General features: G+C 38.3%; 1 protein-coding gene across 1 annotated transcript; it reads left to right on the top strand.

The window, feature by feature from the left end:
- The first annotated feature begins 1,606 nt into the window (after nt 1–1,606).
- Nucleotides 1,607–16,838, top strand: LOC124257826 (fibropellin-1-like). The gene is made up of 7 exons (XM_046691966.1): nt 1,607–1,809; nt 2,248–2,391; nt 11,314–11,433; nt 11,999–12,118; nt 12,851–12,979; nt 16,449–16,557; nt 16,666–16,838. Exons 1-6 carry the CDS (start codon nt 1,779–1,781, stop codon nt 16,520–16,522), a joined length of 618 nt encoding a protein of 205 aa, XP_046547922.1. The 5' UTR covers nt 1,607–1,778; the 3' UTR covers nt 16,523–16,557; nt 16,666–16,838.
- Nucleotides 16,839–17,136: the final 298 nt, after the last annotated feature.

Here is a 17,136-nt window from a genome sequence, read left to right as displayed (position 1 = left end):
GTAACAATAGGCATTAGAAACAGATAGAGCGGTCTATGCTAATTACTAAACATCTCCTCACGATAGAGTCACAATTGTTCAATCGACTATGCTTTTGGCAGAGATAACTTATGAATGTGTAAAGTTCTTTTTTGCTTCTATTTTGATATGATTGATGTCTAAATTGTTTTTGGGTTCGTCGTTCCCAACGGTGGAGTAATTTATCTGATGTTTGACCTTATTCTTGAACAGAAGCAAGCGTAATAATCAAAGTCATAGTCATATTCTTGCAACAGGACAGGTCCAGCACCAGTGGCACTAGACAAAGTTATATAATATAACCACCATTCCATCACCAACCCATCCTTCACCCCTAACGTAGCCATGGTATGTGTTCACTCTACTTGCATTCGTTGCTTTGTGCATGTTGGGTGTTGTGAGTGTGTGTCGGAGTTGTTGGCATGTTTCAAGTATATGTTATGTGCACGTAGTTTTGCACGGACATGGTTTTATGTTGGGAAGCGTGCACTGGCACAATCGACGCCAGGAACATGTTATCTGTGACCAAATAATCTCTATATCAATATCACCCATCCCGTGTTTACGTGTTCGCCTTTGTATTAGACAGGTATTGCTAAAGAGACCAAGATATACATCTCTAGATACACTGGAGACAACAATACGATGAGATCGGTTTACTATCACACAGTTCTTCATGGCTTCTATTGCAGAAATGTTCGTAATTCGTTTGGTTTGCTTGACAAAATAAGTATTCTTCATTTCAATTCTGTATGCTGGGAGGGTTGATGTCATTTCAGCGTAAATCGGGACAGATGGTTGCGATATACACCATAGATATACCTGATTACTGACAAAGAGAATTCCATAGGGCAGTAAAGACATAGGTGGTTTAAGAAAATTGCAAGTCCTGCTTGGTGGCACGCATCACTCTTACAAAAAAATGTCAGAAGCAATATATTATTTGTTTGTTGCCTACTGCCACATACGACAAAGTATAACAACAACTGCTATATACATATAACGTTTTATTTGGTGTCACATGAAAGTCAATTAATAGAAACATATGTCAAGCGATTTTCCCTTCTCTACTCATTGTCAACAGACCCAGGCGACGGGGGAAATCTTGGTTTTGACATCACTAAACCCCTCACTGATCACATATAGATCGCAATAAGCTCGACTGTTTTTGTTAAAAGCTGATGTATCAACACAAAAAATAGCACGAACATGCTTTAAGAAAGAAACGTGTGGAAATATTTTCATTTTATTCTTAAATTACCTGCTGAAAGGATGGTAGGAGCTAATGAAGTGTTATGCGCTTCCAGTTTTCTGAATAAGGTTATCTCTTCTTACATATACGTCTCTCTCTCTCTCTCTCTCCCCCCTCTCTCTCTCTCACACAAACACACACACACACCACACATATACACACACATAATATAATTCACGTAAATAGTAATGGTTAAGAATTGTTATAATTTATAACATATATAAAACTGTGCCTAAAGATGAATACCATTGTGAATTGTGTTGAGATAAATCTTTCAAGCCGTAGAAAGCAAACTAAAGCCATTATCAATGTGTCCAATCAGTGTAGAGTCTGTCGGACGTAACACGCACGCAAGGCGGTTTGTGGGCATCTGTTGCTAGGACATGTGACATGACAAACAAAGCTAGTGCTATCTAGCCTTGTATAAAACGAAGGAAGACCTTGCTATCAACCACAGACCACTACGTCAGTGACTGCAGGTTGTGTGACTACTTTTAGCACTACAACCATGGACCGTGGTGTTTTGTTCATATGCGCTGGTAACTTTATTCATTTATTTCTATTTTAAGTAATATGTTCCAGGTAAGTGATGTGTGAAATGTTTACAGTGAAAACAGCGTTCAACGTCGTGGTAATTCAAAGTCTTTGATAGATCCAAAAGAGTATTTGATGGCATGTTAGGCTCTTGATTAACTTTTAGAACAGTTCACATGACTCAGATACGGACAAACTTTATGGATGAACAAGTTCGTAATTCAAGTGATGTCACGTTTCGATTCACAGATTCTTGCATCGTTGTCAACCATATCACTTCTTAAATTATTTAATACAACACGTACTTCGAATATAGCATTCTTCCTTGTGTATTGTCAGATTCATGAAAACATGGACTTTGAAAACTCCCGTTTTTATCTGTAAGTTATAGCGGTATACTTACTGAAACTATAGGTGTATAATTGTGTGTTTTGTAATTTCAGCTATGATGATCCATGCTGTGATCAGAGATGTCAATGCAGCAAACTGTGCGACCGCCACCGACTGTAACGGCCAAGGTACCTGTCCTGACACTTCCGCACCATGTTCGTGCACAGGCGGATACACTGGAGATTTCTGTGCAACAGGTAACAGCATAACAGTTTACATATTTGCACAATAAATATGTGTAATCAGTAACTGTGCAGTTTGAACCTTAGTGACTCCATTTTGATGAAAAGCTCTCTTTTATTGCACAACATGTATCTATTGTACCCATTCGCTGTGTATATTTTATTTACTTCCCGAAACAGAAATATAGGATAATTTCGTGAAACAAATTCTCAAGCAGTTTACAAGGCCTTCTGATCTGACCAAAAGTGAGTGGGATTTCAAACACGAAAGTAATTTTATTTAAAGTTTTCTTATAAACATGCAAATGAAACTGATATAATATTCACCCAGATGGTGTGGGTAACAACATTAAGAAACCAAAATAGAGACCCTCCTGCGCACCAATTTTGCTCCAGACCTTGCGGGTCTCTTTCCTCCTGCATGAGACAGAAATTCTAGCCAGGTTGACAAAATCAAAACAAGATAATTTGGCCGAGGAGTTTAACTTAAACGTCAGATGTATGGGTATTTTGTTATTGTTGATTTAAAATCATATAGCCAGTTTCCAGCCTTTGGTGTATATAACTTTTGAGGTACAATCGCCCATGCTCTTTTATCAACATTTCAGAAAGCGTCATATGGAGTTGCTCGAAAAGGTTAAAGCATCCAAGACCAAAGTAAAGCGTTCAGAAAATTGTAATGTAGACATGTTGAAGACATTTAGGAATATTATGCTTCTGTGCCAAAAATATTGTCCGATGCAGTTCCCTATTTCGACTTGCATTTCTGGTTTTCGCGCCGCGATATTGCTGGAATATTGCTAAAAGAAACGTAAAACCATACTCGTTCACTCACTATTTCGACATGTACCGTACGCTTGCATATTTCGAATAGGTTAACTAGATTTGCATTTGTTTATGACGAGCGTCAATGGGTCTTGATAGCCTCACCTTTTTGCGAACACCTGAAAATATTGCTAATTGGGCACACGTGAGGAGCCACCTCCTCGTGGTTGGTGCTTGGTAACGCTAAGAGCTCTTCAACCCGCCGTGTGGACCCGGGGGTATATTTGGTCCACCAACCAGTTTGCCGTGGGTTGCGCCCCTATGTTGACGACACTGGGAGCCTGGAACCGTATTCTTTTTGCCCAACACCCCACTTCACCCCTTACTTCACCTAGACGGGTGGTAGACCTGGCCCAGTTCTATCAATCGGCTGGTCACGCCATGGCCCTGTGCATGGGCAACATTCATATGCAATTATTGTCAATTTTTGTACAGTTTTGACATGTTTGTATTTCCAAGTATCTTATATATGTTTGCCTAGAGTCCTATGCCAGAAGACGGTGGCTCATTGGTCAATGACCTCCAAATGATGTATGTCTCTAATTTCATGTCTTGGGCCGAACCAGTCGGGCATGAAATTGGTTGATAAATGCAGCTATTTGTGTCGTTTTCTCTGGAGTATACCACCCCTGTATCCCAGGTGTCGGCATCCTGGATATCCGGTGCTACTTGACACTGTCCTTGTTGACACTCTCTGTCAATCAGAGGTTCCTCTAGACAACCCTTTTGATATGGAGGTTACCCTATCTCCACAAGACAGACAGAGGAAAAATTCCTCCTCACATTCACTAGAACGATCGCCAAGTGAGGCACCATGACCCAATTGTCGAATTTAATACAGTGGAATTGCAGATGATTGAAACATAATTTCAACGAGATCCAATTGTTGATGAAGGATTGTAACTGTCAGCATTATGTTTTCAAGAGACTTATTTTTTTTAAAAATACTGATAACTTTAATCTGAGACAGTATACTGATTATCACTCCTTTTCTCCTCCGGGAGATAAATCAACTCGAGGTGCTACCATTTTGGTGCGCCAGGGTATTATTCGTAGCCCTGTATCTCTTAATACCAATCTTCGTGTGACCCTGCACATTGCTTTGACTTTGTGCAGCTTGTATATCCCTCCATCGTTTGATATCCGACTGTCGGATCCTCCTGAGAGGGTACGTACGTCCCAAAACATTCTAGGTAGATTTAAACCTACTGTTATTTTTAATCGTAGCATATATGTTCTTTTAATTTACGGCTAGATTGTGGTGAATTCACAACTTGTTTATAATCACGATATGGCTGAAATATTGCCTATGTAACTTAAAATCTTAACTCACTCACTAACACACTCCGACTGTCGGATCTGCAAAATCTGTATGATCAGCTTCCAAAGCCATGTATCATCATGGGCGATCTGAATGGACACAACCTGCTTTGGGGAATTGCCCACACTAATACTAAAGGAAAAATCCTTGAAGAATTCATTTCCAATAATAATTTATGTATTTTCAATAACGACTAAGCTACTTATTTACATCCAGCTGCGGGAACATACCCTTCCCTGGATCTGTCACTCGCCGATTCTAACTTACATAATGAATTTGAATGCTTGGTCCATGATGACCTATGTGGGAGTGATGACTTCCCCACCATTTTGAAAACAGTCGACCCTGGTGATGATCCACCATTATCAAGAAGGAATTTCGCCAGGGCTGATTGGTCATTATACAAGACTATATGTACTGATCACTTAAAACATGCTGTTTTTGCGAACAGTGACGATCCTATACAGTTATTCTCAGATATTCTCAGATTTTTACAGCCGAAGCAAACGTCATATTAACAGCTCTTAAATATACACCCATGCATTAATTAAGCACTACCCTATTTTGAAAATAAGATGTGATGCTACAGAAGAGTAAGGGTATAACTATCAATTTAATCAACCTGTAGTTAAAGAAGCTTTATCCACTGACAAATACCATAACCTTTTCTATTCTTTATGAAAGATGAAAATGTTGATGAAAATGTGACAGGACTGAATTTTTACCCAAATAACTATTCCTTTCCTGCTCAAACTACGCAATTAAATTAAATTTTGACTAAAAATAACAATTTTGTTTTATACCAAGATGACATATACACATCAAGTAAGCTTTAATTCTGCATAATCAGAAAAAAACGAAATGAGGAAGATTCAGACCTTTTTCCAACAATTAAGATTGCTCATTGACAAAAACTGAAACAAAGGCCACACTAATAAGATTTTGAAATAATTGTTTTGTGATTTTGAGTTTATTGTAATGAATGAACACTTCTTGCCGGATACTGATAATTACAGCTAAAATCTGTTTGTTTTGTTTGTAAAGCAACTTTTACTGCATTTTAAAATTTTCCTTTTTTTAGTTTGACTGTACCTTTTCCTCAATCTTAGTTTACAAACTCTCATCCATTCACAACAAATAACGAATTTATAGGCCACACAACAATAAATTATTACTTTCACTTTTCAAAATAAGGTAACATGTTTTAGGACAGAAAAACACCTGTTTTAAACATAGGAAATTATCCTAATTAAAGTACATGGTAATTTCAATGATGTTTTCGTTTTTGAAATGTTAAATACTTGGTCAATCAAATTATAAAGGTTATTTTTGGAAAGAATTTCATTTCAGACAAAATTAATTGGTAAAAATACAGGGGGGTGCTTATTTTATGCACAGATGTATATATTCAAAGACATCCTAAACATAAACAATATATAATCTTTTCTGACTCTCTTTTTGCCTCCAGGCTATTAAAAATCTTTCTTGTAAACATCCATTTTTAATAGAAGTTGCTGTATTATATAATGAGCTTGCTACTGGCCAATACGACATCATTCTCTGTTTGTTACCCAGCCACGCTGGCATTTCTTGCTGCCAAGGCAGCACTACACAAATCTGTGACACCACTTCTTATAAATAAATTACATGCACTAAAGCCTTACATTGGTTATATATACTTCGGTTGTCAGTCCAGATTTGAAGAGGTCATTATGCGACGATGTCGCATTGGCCACACACGATATACGCACGAATATATACTATTCAAAAAAGAAGGGGATATCGGACTTTGATGGCTGATCACAGGCAACGTGTGAAAACGAGAACCGGAACAAATAATAAAGAACCTTTAAGGGAATTGGAATTTGATAATGCCAAAGAAACATGCCAGGACATTCTGTGGTATGGGTCAAACTACATCAAGGGTCAATCTGCAAATTTACCATACGGTAAAAAACAAGTCAATCATGGGTAAATCCCCCTCTGTTGGCCAAACAGGCACTGATCCGACGTGGCATACACCATTTGAGGCGTCGCAAGTCATTTTGATTCAGATTATTCCACTCTTCTTGCAATGCAACGGCAGGTTCTTGGAGAACACTAGGCCGTTATTGATGTTGCCGTGAGCGCTGTCCAAACATGTCCCAGACATGCTCGATGGGCGAAAAGTCTGGACTTAAGGCTGGCCATGGTCATCTGTTTATAATCAGCGGTTGGAGGTATTCAGTGACAACCCTAGCCCTGTGACATCTGGCGTTGTCATCTTGGAAGATGAAATGGCGGCCATGGCGTCCAGCAAATGGCACAACGTGGGCTGCCAGGGTGTTGTCACGGTAGCACTGACCTGTAAGACGACCAGCAACACATGTAAGTCCGTTCTGTCAGCCTGTGTTGTGCCGACCTGTAGCATGCCAAGGGCACGTAATCTTTCAGCTCGAGAAAGTCTGCGCATATCTCAAAGTTGTTAACAGAGTTCTAAAACAACCAATTTGATGTTTGCACATTCCATTTTCCTCTGATAATGGCGAGAAACTTCACATCCAACATCGTGCAAATGTCAGGTTTAACCTCCATGATCATCACAGGTATCACGTGCATATTATGGGCATGTCAGTGCTGTCTTTGGGCGATATTTTTACATGAAATGATTACTCTCAAAGGATAAATAATACTTTCCTTGATAATCATTTATATTTACTAGAACAAAGCATGTGAAATGGAATATCCCCTACTTCTTGGGGATAGTATCCAGTAAAAGGTGAGGATCCTCCGTTTTGTATCCCTTGTGATGAATGAATCACGGTCAAGCATGTCCTGCTTGACTGTGATGATTTTTCCCTCACAAAGGATAAATATTTCAATGTAAACACGGTAAAAGATCTTTTTAACAAAGTTAATTATCATTTAAATATTGAGTTTTTAAAAGAGATTTGTTAAATGAACTTTGATATATGTTTAGTAAATAGATAAGATTTTATAATTGGTAGTTTAGATTATCAACTTCGATTGTTAGTGGCTGTACCCTCAAGGGGTGTTAAAGTATTGTTAAGTTATTGTCCTCCTGAGAGGGTACGTAAGTCCCGAAAATTTCAAAGTATACTTAAAACTTACCAGGATTTTAAGCGTAGAATGTTTGTGATTTTAATTATGGCTAAATTTGACTACAATCGCCAGGGGCTGAGGAGAAGATGTAAATCCAACTAGGGTCCATGCAGGTAGCAACGGTACTGTAAGTCCCCATGGTCTTTAGTATGGTGATCAACATTCAGTTGCTGGTGATCTATAGCTTATATTGTACTGTTGTTTCTCGTGATATATTTTATGATAGCGTAGTTTTAAATTAAGAGCTGTGATATGCTAGTGGTTTTACTGTCCTTCGATGACAGGTTTTTACGTTATACATTTATTGATTTGTATATTGATATATACTGCTTTCGTCACGATATGGCTGCAATATTGCCGATGTGACGATAAGTTTTAACTCACTCACTCAATCATTGTCCCCCATTGAACATCTTGATACTCTTGATCGACGCCTGCGCCAGCGTAATCCGGCACCTAAGACACTACAAGAAATGCACACAGCACTTCAGCAAGAGTTTAAAAACATTCATCACGACAGCATTCGGCATCTCCTTTCTTCTATTGGTCACCGCTGCCAAGCTTGTTATCGATGCTCATGGTGGTCACAGCAGATACTGACATTTTCCTCTGACCAAGTGGCTTTAATAGCCCTCTGTGGTTTTACCTTTCTGGATAATCATGTTTCGGAAATTTGTAAAGTGATGATTTTACTGTAACTGAGCAATGATGTTATGTTTGATTCAATTATATGCACTCAGTAAGTAAACTCCAAAACGGCATGTCAAGTTTCTTTTTTGTAGAGTATATATTTTCCAGCTCAATGCCGGCAGCAGAAATGAATGGTTTAATTATTACCCCAAGAAGCGGAACAAGAGAAGACGTTATGTTGTACAATTCCTCATAAAGATAAATGCAGGGTTAGAATCGTTAGAATAGAGTTTTGTAATATAGTGTAAAGATAATTCCATAAGGCGTTGTGTAAGAGATGGTTCATCAGCCTCGCCGTTGATACCAAAACTATGTAAATCCCTTAAAATGCCATGCTTCCAGGTGGTATCGTATGCTTTCTTGCGAGCAAAGAATATCGATAATGCATGTTGTTTATTTATTATAGCATTTTAGCAAAGGATTGTAAACGTACCAAATGTTGAATGGTAGAAAAAAAAATTTCTGAAACGACATGGAATATTTGTTATAAGGTTATTGGTTTCAATTGAGTGAGTTATTATTTAAAGTCACATCGGCATATAATTTATTGACATCTACCTGGGTACCCCACTTCTTTTGCATTAGATCCTGGATATAAGATTTAATTACAGGTTTATAATCACTGTAGGGTATCAGAAGTAGTGTCACTGATTTGTTGAGAGCTGCCTTAGGTCTGTAATTAGAAGGATCAGTATGATCCCGGCCAGGCTTTGGAATAGGGACAACAATGGCATTATGCCACGAAGTTGGGAAATTCCCCGAAGTACATATTTAATCAAAAAATTTCTAAAATGACTTTTAAACATGATTCAGGCAAATGCTTCAAGAGCTGATAGCGTATATTATCAGCCCCTGTTGCCTTATCATGAGCTTGCTCAAGGGCAGTATGGAGCTAACGTAACGAAATTAATTCGTTGTAACCTTCGCCACTATCCGATCTAAAATTTATTCTTTTCTTCTGTTGTTTCTGATAGAAACTCAGGGACATAATTTGATGAATATTTTGCGAGAGTTTCACCAAGTTTATTCGCAATGTCAGCTTTATCAGTTAATAAATTGCCACCGTCTTTGAGATGGTGAACAGTAGATTTTGAGCCTTTGCCTTTAATCCTTTGTGTGATATTCCACACCTTCGAAATAGGTGTGCGAGAATTTATTTTGGAAACATAGTTTCTCCAACACTGACGCTTATTCTGCTAAAAGCATATATTCGAGCCTTGGCATTTAACATTTTAACTTTATTTAGATTATTCATGGTACGATGTCGGCAAAAATACTCTTCCGCCTTCTTCCTACTCTTTCTGTTTACATTTATTATTAAACCATGGTTTACGAATGTGTGGGATTGCATAGGACTTTGGTATAGTTTGGTCAGCAGTGTTGTTCAGCATATCTCAACATAACTGTATAGGATCTTCGCTGTTCGCAAAATGTTTTAAGTGATCTCTACACAGTGTCTTATAAAATGACCAGTCAGCCCTGGCGAAGTTCCGTCATGATAAAGGTGGATCATCACCAGGGTTGATTGTTTTGAGAATGGTGGGGAAATGATCACTCCCACATAGGTCATCATGGGCCATCCATTCAAATTCATTATATATAAGGAAGAATTGGTGAGTGACAGATCTCGAGAAGAACATGTTCCCGTAGCTGGATGTAAATAGGTGTGTGAATCATTGTTAAATATACACAGGTTATTATCGGAAATGAATTCCTCAAGGATTTTACCTTTATTATTAGTACGGACACTTCCCCAAAGCTGGTCGTGTCCGTTAAGATCGCCCATGATGAGACATGGCTTCGGAAGTTGATCATACAGACTTTGAAGATCCGATTGTTGAATATTAGGAGCAGGAGGGATATACAAGCTGTACAATGTCAGCGCATTGGGCAGAGTCAGACGAACAGCAACGGTTTGAAGATCTGTATTTAGAATGGCAGGGCTGTGTATGACGCTCTGATGTACCAAAATAGAAGCGCCTGCAGTTGTTTTTTTCCCCAGGAGGGTAAAAGGAATGATAATAACTATACCGTCTTAAGTTAAAGGTGTCTGTATTTTTAAGGTATGTCTCCTGGAGACATAATGCTGACGGTTGAAGATCTTCTATGAGATCTTACATTGGAGGTATTTTTCAATCGTCTGCAATTCCACTGAATTATATTGGCCAATTGAGTCATGGAGCCTCAAGGGATCGTTCATGTGAATGTGAGAAGGAATTATTCCTCCGCCTGTTCTGTAAGGACAAAGTAACCTCCACATCAAAAGTGTTTTCTGGAGGAACCTCGGGAGGGGATGGGTTGTTAGGGCTTCGAAGAGCTATTAGCGTCACCCAGCACCCAACACCAGGAGGTTGCTCTTCAAGGGTGCCTAATGTTTTTCTTGTGTGAAATCTCAGTTTGTGTTATAAATATAGTCACACAGAACGTCACAAAACCGGCAATATTATAATCCAACGACTTGGATATTATTCACACAATGGAAATTTACATATTATTGTTTTCAAACAGAAACGCTTGTTACTGTTAGGTTTGAAGTAAATCCTGCTGGTTCATAATGCTGGCAGCAGAGGTAATGTAAGGCCCTTTACCTCTCATAAGATGATCTCGCGTAAGGCTTTTGCCGTTAGCACTACACAGACAGTATTATGTAAACTGCCAAAGGTATAGAACAGGGGATGTTAGTTTATACACATTACAACATGTGGGTCAGATACTCGACTCGAACTTATTTTATCTTCGCTTGCGCTCTTCATGACAGTGTGAGGTTTTCACAATGGTAATGGCTGATGGGGAAAACAACACTGTCAGGATATGGGTATTTTTAAGGACACTACTAATGTTTATTGAATGTAGCTTTTCAAACCATTTATTATTTTGTCCTGCCAGATAGCTGGAAATTTGCTGCGTGCGGCGTTAAAGAAAAAAACAAACCAATACTATGTCCGTCCGTCTGTCGTGTACGTTTCATGAACGTGAAATGAAACTGTTGCCATTTACAGCACCACCTGCCTGCACCGCAAGCGGAGGTGAATGTGGCTCCCACGGTTCTTGTGACGTCAGCGCTACCCCCGCTGTCTGCTCCTGCACAGGCGGATATACGGGTGCTTTATGTACAACTGGTATGGCGTGTAAAAAATGTTTTAGGAACTGGATCATCTGTGCTATGTAACACTTGTTATTCTCATGTTTGACATAAATCCTGGAAGATATATCCTGGATATATGCTGGAAGAAGATGTTATGTGAAACCCTATGCCTTTGATAACATGGTCAAGCTAACGGTTTTCCCCTTTATCGCTGAACAGAACGTATAATGTAGCTTCAGTCACACTGTAAAAAGTGTAGGACAGATGATATAGGTTTATACACATTACAATATTTGTGTCAGAAACTCGACTCAAACCTATTTTTCTTCGTTTGCGCTCTTCATGACAGTGTGTGGTTTCAACAATGGTAATGGCTGATGGGTAAAAATAACACTGTCAGGATATGTTCCTTTTTAAGGACATATTTAATGGGTTTTTTGCATGTAGCTATACGAACGATTTATTGATTCGTGTCGCCATATAGTTGGAATATAGTTGACAGCGGAGTTATAGAACAAATCAAACTAATACTGAGTCCGTCCGTCTGTCTTGTACGTTTCACATGTGTATAGGAGATATGAAACTGTTGCCATTTACAGCACCTGCTGCCTGCACCGCAAGCGGAGGTGAATGTGGTTCCCACGGTACCTGTGACGTCAGCGCTACACCCGCTGTCTGTACCTGCACTGGCGGATATACGGGTGCTTTATGTGATACCGGTATGGCGTGTAAAGCATGTTTTGTAAAATGGATCATCTGTGCAATGTAACACTTGTTCATATTGCAAACATTTGTGTCTCAAACTATAATATCTTCGAACAGATTTGGAGATATATATTGATGATATTATTTATCTTTTTATGCAACTTCGTGAATCAAAATGTCACACGTGTATCATCGAATATGTCCGATGTCAGACGTTATAGCGTGTGTATTAGTAACTCGACTTCATATTTCGACGTATGGTATATCTGCATGATATAATGTTTTTGTTGTTTTTGTTGTGTGGAATCCTATTCAGTTTCTATTATAAATGGAGCTACACAGGACGGCACAATACTAACGATATCATTATCCCTTGGTTCATAAAAATATTCACACAGTGTGGATTCATATAGAAATTGTTTTCATACAGAACGTATTATTACCGTCTCTCAAATTGTCAAAGGCGTGGAACCCAGGATGTCAGGTGATACACATCGCAGCATATCTTCGCTGGCGCTCTTCATGACAGTGTGGGGTTTTCCAAGTGTTAATGGCTGATGGATAAAACAACTCCGTTAAGATATGGTTCAATGAGACTATAAATGTTTATTCATGTATCTATACAAAATATTTACTAGTTTGTCCTGCCATATTGCTTGAATATAGCTGAATGCTGAGTTCAAGAACAAACCAATCTGTCTACTTTCCACATGTACACAGGATATATGAAACTGTTGCCTTTACAGCACCTACAGCTACAGCTGCCTGCACCTCGGGCGGAAGTGAATGTGGCACCCACGGTACCTGTGACACCACCGCTACACCCGCTGCCTGCACCTGCACAGACGGATATACGGGCAACACATGTGGAACTGGTATGACGTGTAAAACTTGTTTCAGGAACTCGATCATCTGCGCTATGTAACTATTGTATCCGTTAGGTTTGACGTTAAGCCCATCGGTTCATTATGCTGGAAGTAAATTAAGTACGACGCAGCGGCGTTCATGAGACGATCCAGCGTACGGATTTTGCCGTTATAGTTATCACATCATCAGTAGTATAATCTCACTTCTAATATTTTTCTCCATTTTAAAATAGTTTTATGGCGTCACATATAAACATAAAGTATGACTAAAATTTCCTTTGTTATTGTACACTTTCGGAAGAAATAATCTTATTGTGATCATATTGATGTTCATAATCAATATATATTACAGTTCTTTCTATCCCGCTAGGGTCCATGCAGATAGTAATGTAAAATTCCCATTGTGCCGAGTGTGGTGTTCTGCCTTCAGTTGTTCGCCATCTATAGCCATTTATATTGTATTGTCCAAAAATGCTATTAGTTTTAACTTAACATGCTAGTTTTAATTTAACTGTCATAATCTAGGTGCCTTACTGTCCTTTGACGACAGGTTTTATCATATACATATATTTTTTATCAACATCATAAGTGTTCTCGTCACGATATGGCTGAAACATTGCCAACGTCACGTTAAATATTAACTCACTCACTCACTCACTATAGTTCTTTCTCTTTTCTGATATTCTCTTTCACTACAAACAGGATCCCAACATATACCTTAAAATACCAAATACCACGTTAGTCAGTAACCCGGCGCCAATCGAATTAATCTCTGTCACTGCACTACATCATAGGGCTGCACTGTTACTGACATAAGTTCACTTTCTTGACAGACAAGTGTCGAAGGGAAAACATGCAATCCAAAACTGCTCACAGTTTGCAATAACATGTGACGTCGTATCAGGATAATACCCACTTGTACGCTAACAACCCGATTTCCCCCATTGCACCTGTCTGGGATGAAATTTAGTTGTCTTACGATGCAGTGCTAGTAGACAACATTTGTTCAGCTGTATCAATCAGTGGTTGACATTTGGAACAATAGCTCCCAGGTTGTCTAAAAATCAGCTGCTGTAGTCATCGAGCCGCAGCGTTGCCTGTTATTGTGCAAATGTTGCTCACATCCAATACTGGTATTGTATATTGAGTTGTAACTCTACCCTTCACTTAGGGCGCATTATTATATCTTGTTACCAGATATGAGATTTGTCAATATACTTGTTATGGTAAAACATTGACTGGACGATTGATGTCATATCATGTTACTATGTCAACGTGAAATGTTTACCACTCTATGTTTAACTTTACAATTACATGTTTTGTTTTTCTGCGTATGTACATTTTCGTCTTCTTATGTATGTAGCAAAACACAAATGATATAATTAAACCCTTGCCAAAATCAAATGCAGATTTAATTTCGGAATTTATTTTGGTAAATATTTATCACATTTAAAATGTCAATGCCACAACAGATATGTTCAGTAAAATGTACCACAGTTATCTGTAGTTAGCGCTTATATCATTGATGGTACCAATACTGTAGTAAGCATTTCACATTAAAAAACAAAACGGAAAAAACATCTGTAGGATAATGCGAAATGTTCTGTGCGAATATATCTGCGGGATATATAGTTAATGCAGTAGTTAAGTAAGTCTTTCATACTGATACAGCTATAGATGTATAAAAATACGATCAGAACCTAGTCACCGTCCTGTCAAAATATCTGTGTCTTTTCAGCGTCATGTACAAGTGGGGGCAGTGAGTGTGGCAGTCACGGAACCTGCATTACAACTGGCTCCACCGTGAAATGCGACTGCAATACTGGCTATACTGGGACCCTTTGTGATGAACGTATGTATAAATGTATATGTATATATATATATATATATATATATATATATGTGTGTGTGTGTGTGTGTGTGTGTGTGTGTGTGTGTGTCTGTAATACGGATGCTTCATCTACACTGAAGGATCATAACATTTGGACATACGGGAAAACAATAACAAACCTGATGAAAGTCGTTTGGTCAGAAACAGGTTATCTCATTATAGCAAGATGAATTCACACATGAGAACCAAATGGCTTTGTCTCTTTTGAGACTGATAACCAAGGAAGCAGTTTGGATAGTATAGCAACAATGGGAACATATTTGTGGCGTAAGCAGGTCGGTGAAGTAGGACATTGTTTTGTGGGATAAATTGGCAATATGCTCAAATATTAATTTTATAACATATGCTATATCTGGTATTACACTTTCTGAGTAAAGTACAAATTCTAGTACTTTTGTTGGGTTGAGCCCTATCCGGGACTCAAACCCAGATCATCAGAGTCAGGCATCTAATCGCCAGCACACAACGTCAGACGCCTAACCCGCTCAGTCGGACAACGGGTAGTCTAGACAAGTATTCTTGTTTTCTAGAATCCTAAGCGGCTGAAGGGATGGTGTAAATCCAACAAGGGTCCATTCAGGTAACAAAGGCACTGTAAGTCGACATGGTCCCTTGTATGGTGATCTACCTTCATGGTGCCTTGTATGGTGATCTACCTTCAGTTTGTTGGCGACCTAAAGCCTGTTTTTCTATAATATGCCATCATCTTTCTTCCCAGAAAGTGCTATAACTTATTATTGTTAGATGCAAGCCATGGTAAAACAAATTGAGTATCAAAACTTAAGTTATTAATTTGCAAGATGGGTTTGGATATATATGGAAAAGACAGTATATTAGTAGCTTAAATTCCTTCCGATCTGAATTGTTTATCAGGGCTCAGCATATATCCCATCAAGAATGGCATAACTCGTTATCATCAAGTTCTAAAACTTGAAGTTCTCTTTTCAAGTGTAATCTATCTTTGAAACCATATCTTAGTATGGTATTAACATTAATAAATTTCGCATTGCACTCACACAGCTTCGCTGTGGTCCCCATCAATTAAATATCGAGACAGGTAGATACACAAATAAGCCCAGACATCACAGGTTATGTAACATGTACGATAATGGATATATAGAAAACGAGTATCATTTCCTTTTAGTGTGTACTGCATACAGTTCCTTGCGCACTATATATATTCCTGCCAAGTTTTACACATACCCTTCTTTGTCAAATTTCAATATATTGATGACCTCAAACAATACCTTTGTCATCAGAAATGTATCAATGTTTATTTATTATGCTGTAAAGCACCGCCAATCATATATGGCTGCAAAAAATTAATATTTGTATAATGGGCCGATGGCCTACATACACTCTGCGAATAAAGAATTTGTAAATCATATAGTTTTGGATTTACATGCTTGTTTGAAACACCATCTGTGATACTGTAGTTATTTTACAGTCCTTCCATGACTGGTTATTTGGCAACTTGTATTTATTGTGTATACGAAACCTTTCTCGTCACCATATGGATCAAATACTGCCAAGGTGCATTCTAACTCACTCACTCAAATATTCTTGCAATATCTCTTCTGTTTGCAGAGTCAGGAGGAAGCCGCGTCACATTCCTTGCACAACTGCTCCTGATGCCCATGATCGCTTCTCTGTTCATGTAGTGATCACATTCCCCTCTTGATAACAGAATGAAGACTAATGTCAAAGAGACTGTTTCCAAAAACAATTAATTCGCGTGTAATATGTATTAAATACCCTGTGTGATAACAGAATGAAAACAATTATCTCCCTATAATACTATATTAGACACATCCGGCTTTCTACTCTACTGACTAAGAGAATGTTTCCCAAAACAAATCCGTCGTGTTTGTACTATTATGATCCTATTTATTAAACTTTCTGTATAATATTTCAAGTATGCAGTGGCAAATGTACACGCGTTGTATATGACGGATTGAAGCGTCCGAATGACCACAGACAAGATTGGTTACCAGTGTCAGTACTTTGCTGACTGACACAATTATTATTAATCACAGTATCACTGTGTTTTCAACTTTTTGCAATAATATGTTCCTTAAGAAATTATCGTTTAACGGCAGGTCTTTGATGTGCTTGAAATAAAAGGCATTAGCAGGCTTCAATCCTCGTGTTCTTTACCTACATGACATGTTGAGCTTCTGACTGATGCTAGTTGTTCCGTCGAAATAAACGGTTTAGTTCACGGCAACTCTGCGTTCGTATCCTTTATTTTAACATATACTATGTTCTGTATTTA

The sequence above is a fragment of the Haliotis rubra genome, unplaced genomic scaffold, assembly GCF_003918875.1.
Source record: "Haliotis rubra isolate DU_JTF1 unplaced genomic scaffold, ASM391887v1 Scf675, whole genome shotgun sequence".
NCBI classification, from domain to species: domain Eukaryota; kingdom Metazoa; phylum Mollusca; class Gastropoda; order Lepetellida; family Haliotidae; genus Haliotis; species Haliotis rubra.
The sequence above is the reverse complement of the archived record's forward strand: the minus strand, read 5'-3'. Positions and strand labels throughout refer to the sequence as shown.

What these genes read in the sequence shown, in the direction of transcription:
- LOC124257826 (XM_046691966.1), top strand. Translation starts at nt 1,779, where the DNA reads ATGGACCGTGGTGTTTTGTTCATATGCGCTG. An exon ending in TGTTTTGTTCATATGCGCTG is followed by an intron (nt 1,810 to 2,247) that starts GTAACTTTATTC and finishes TTGTAATTTCAG; the next exon opens with CTATGATGATCCATGCTGTG. An exon ending in GGGTGCTTTATGTGATACCG is followed by an intron (nt 12,119 to 12,850) that starts GTATGGCGTGTA and finishes TTGCCTTTACAG; the next exon opens with CACCTACAGCTACAGCTGCC.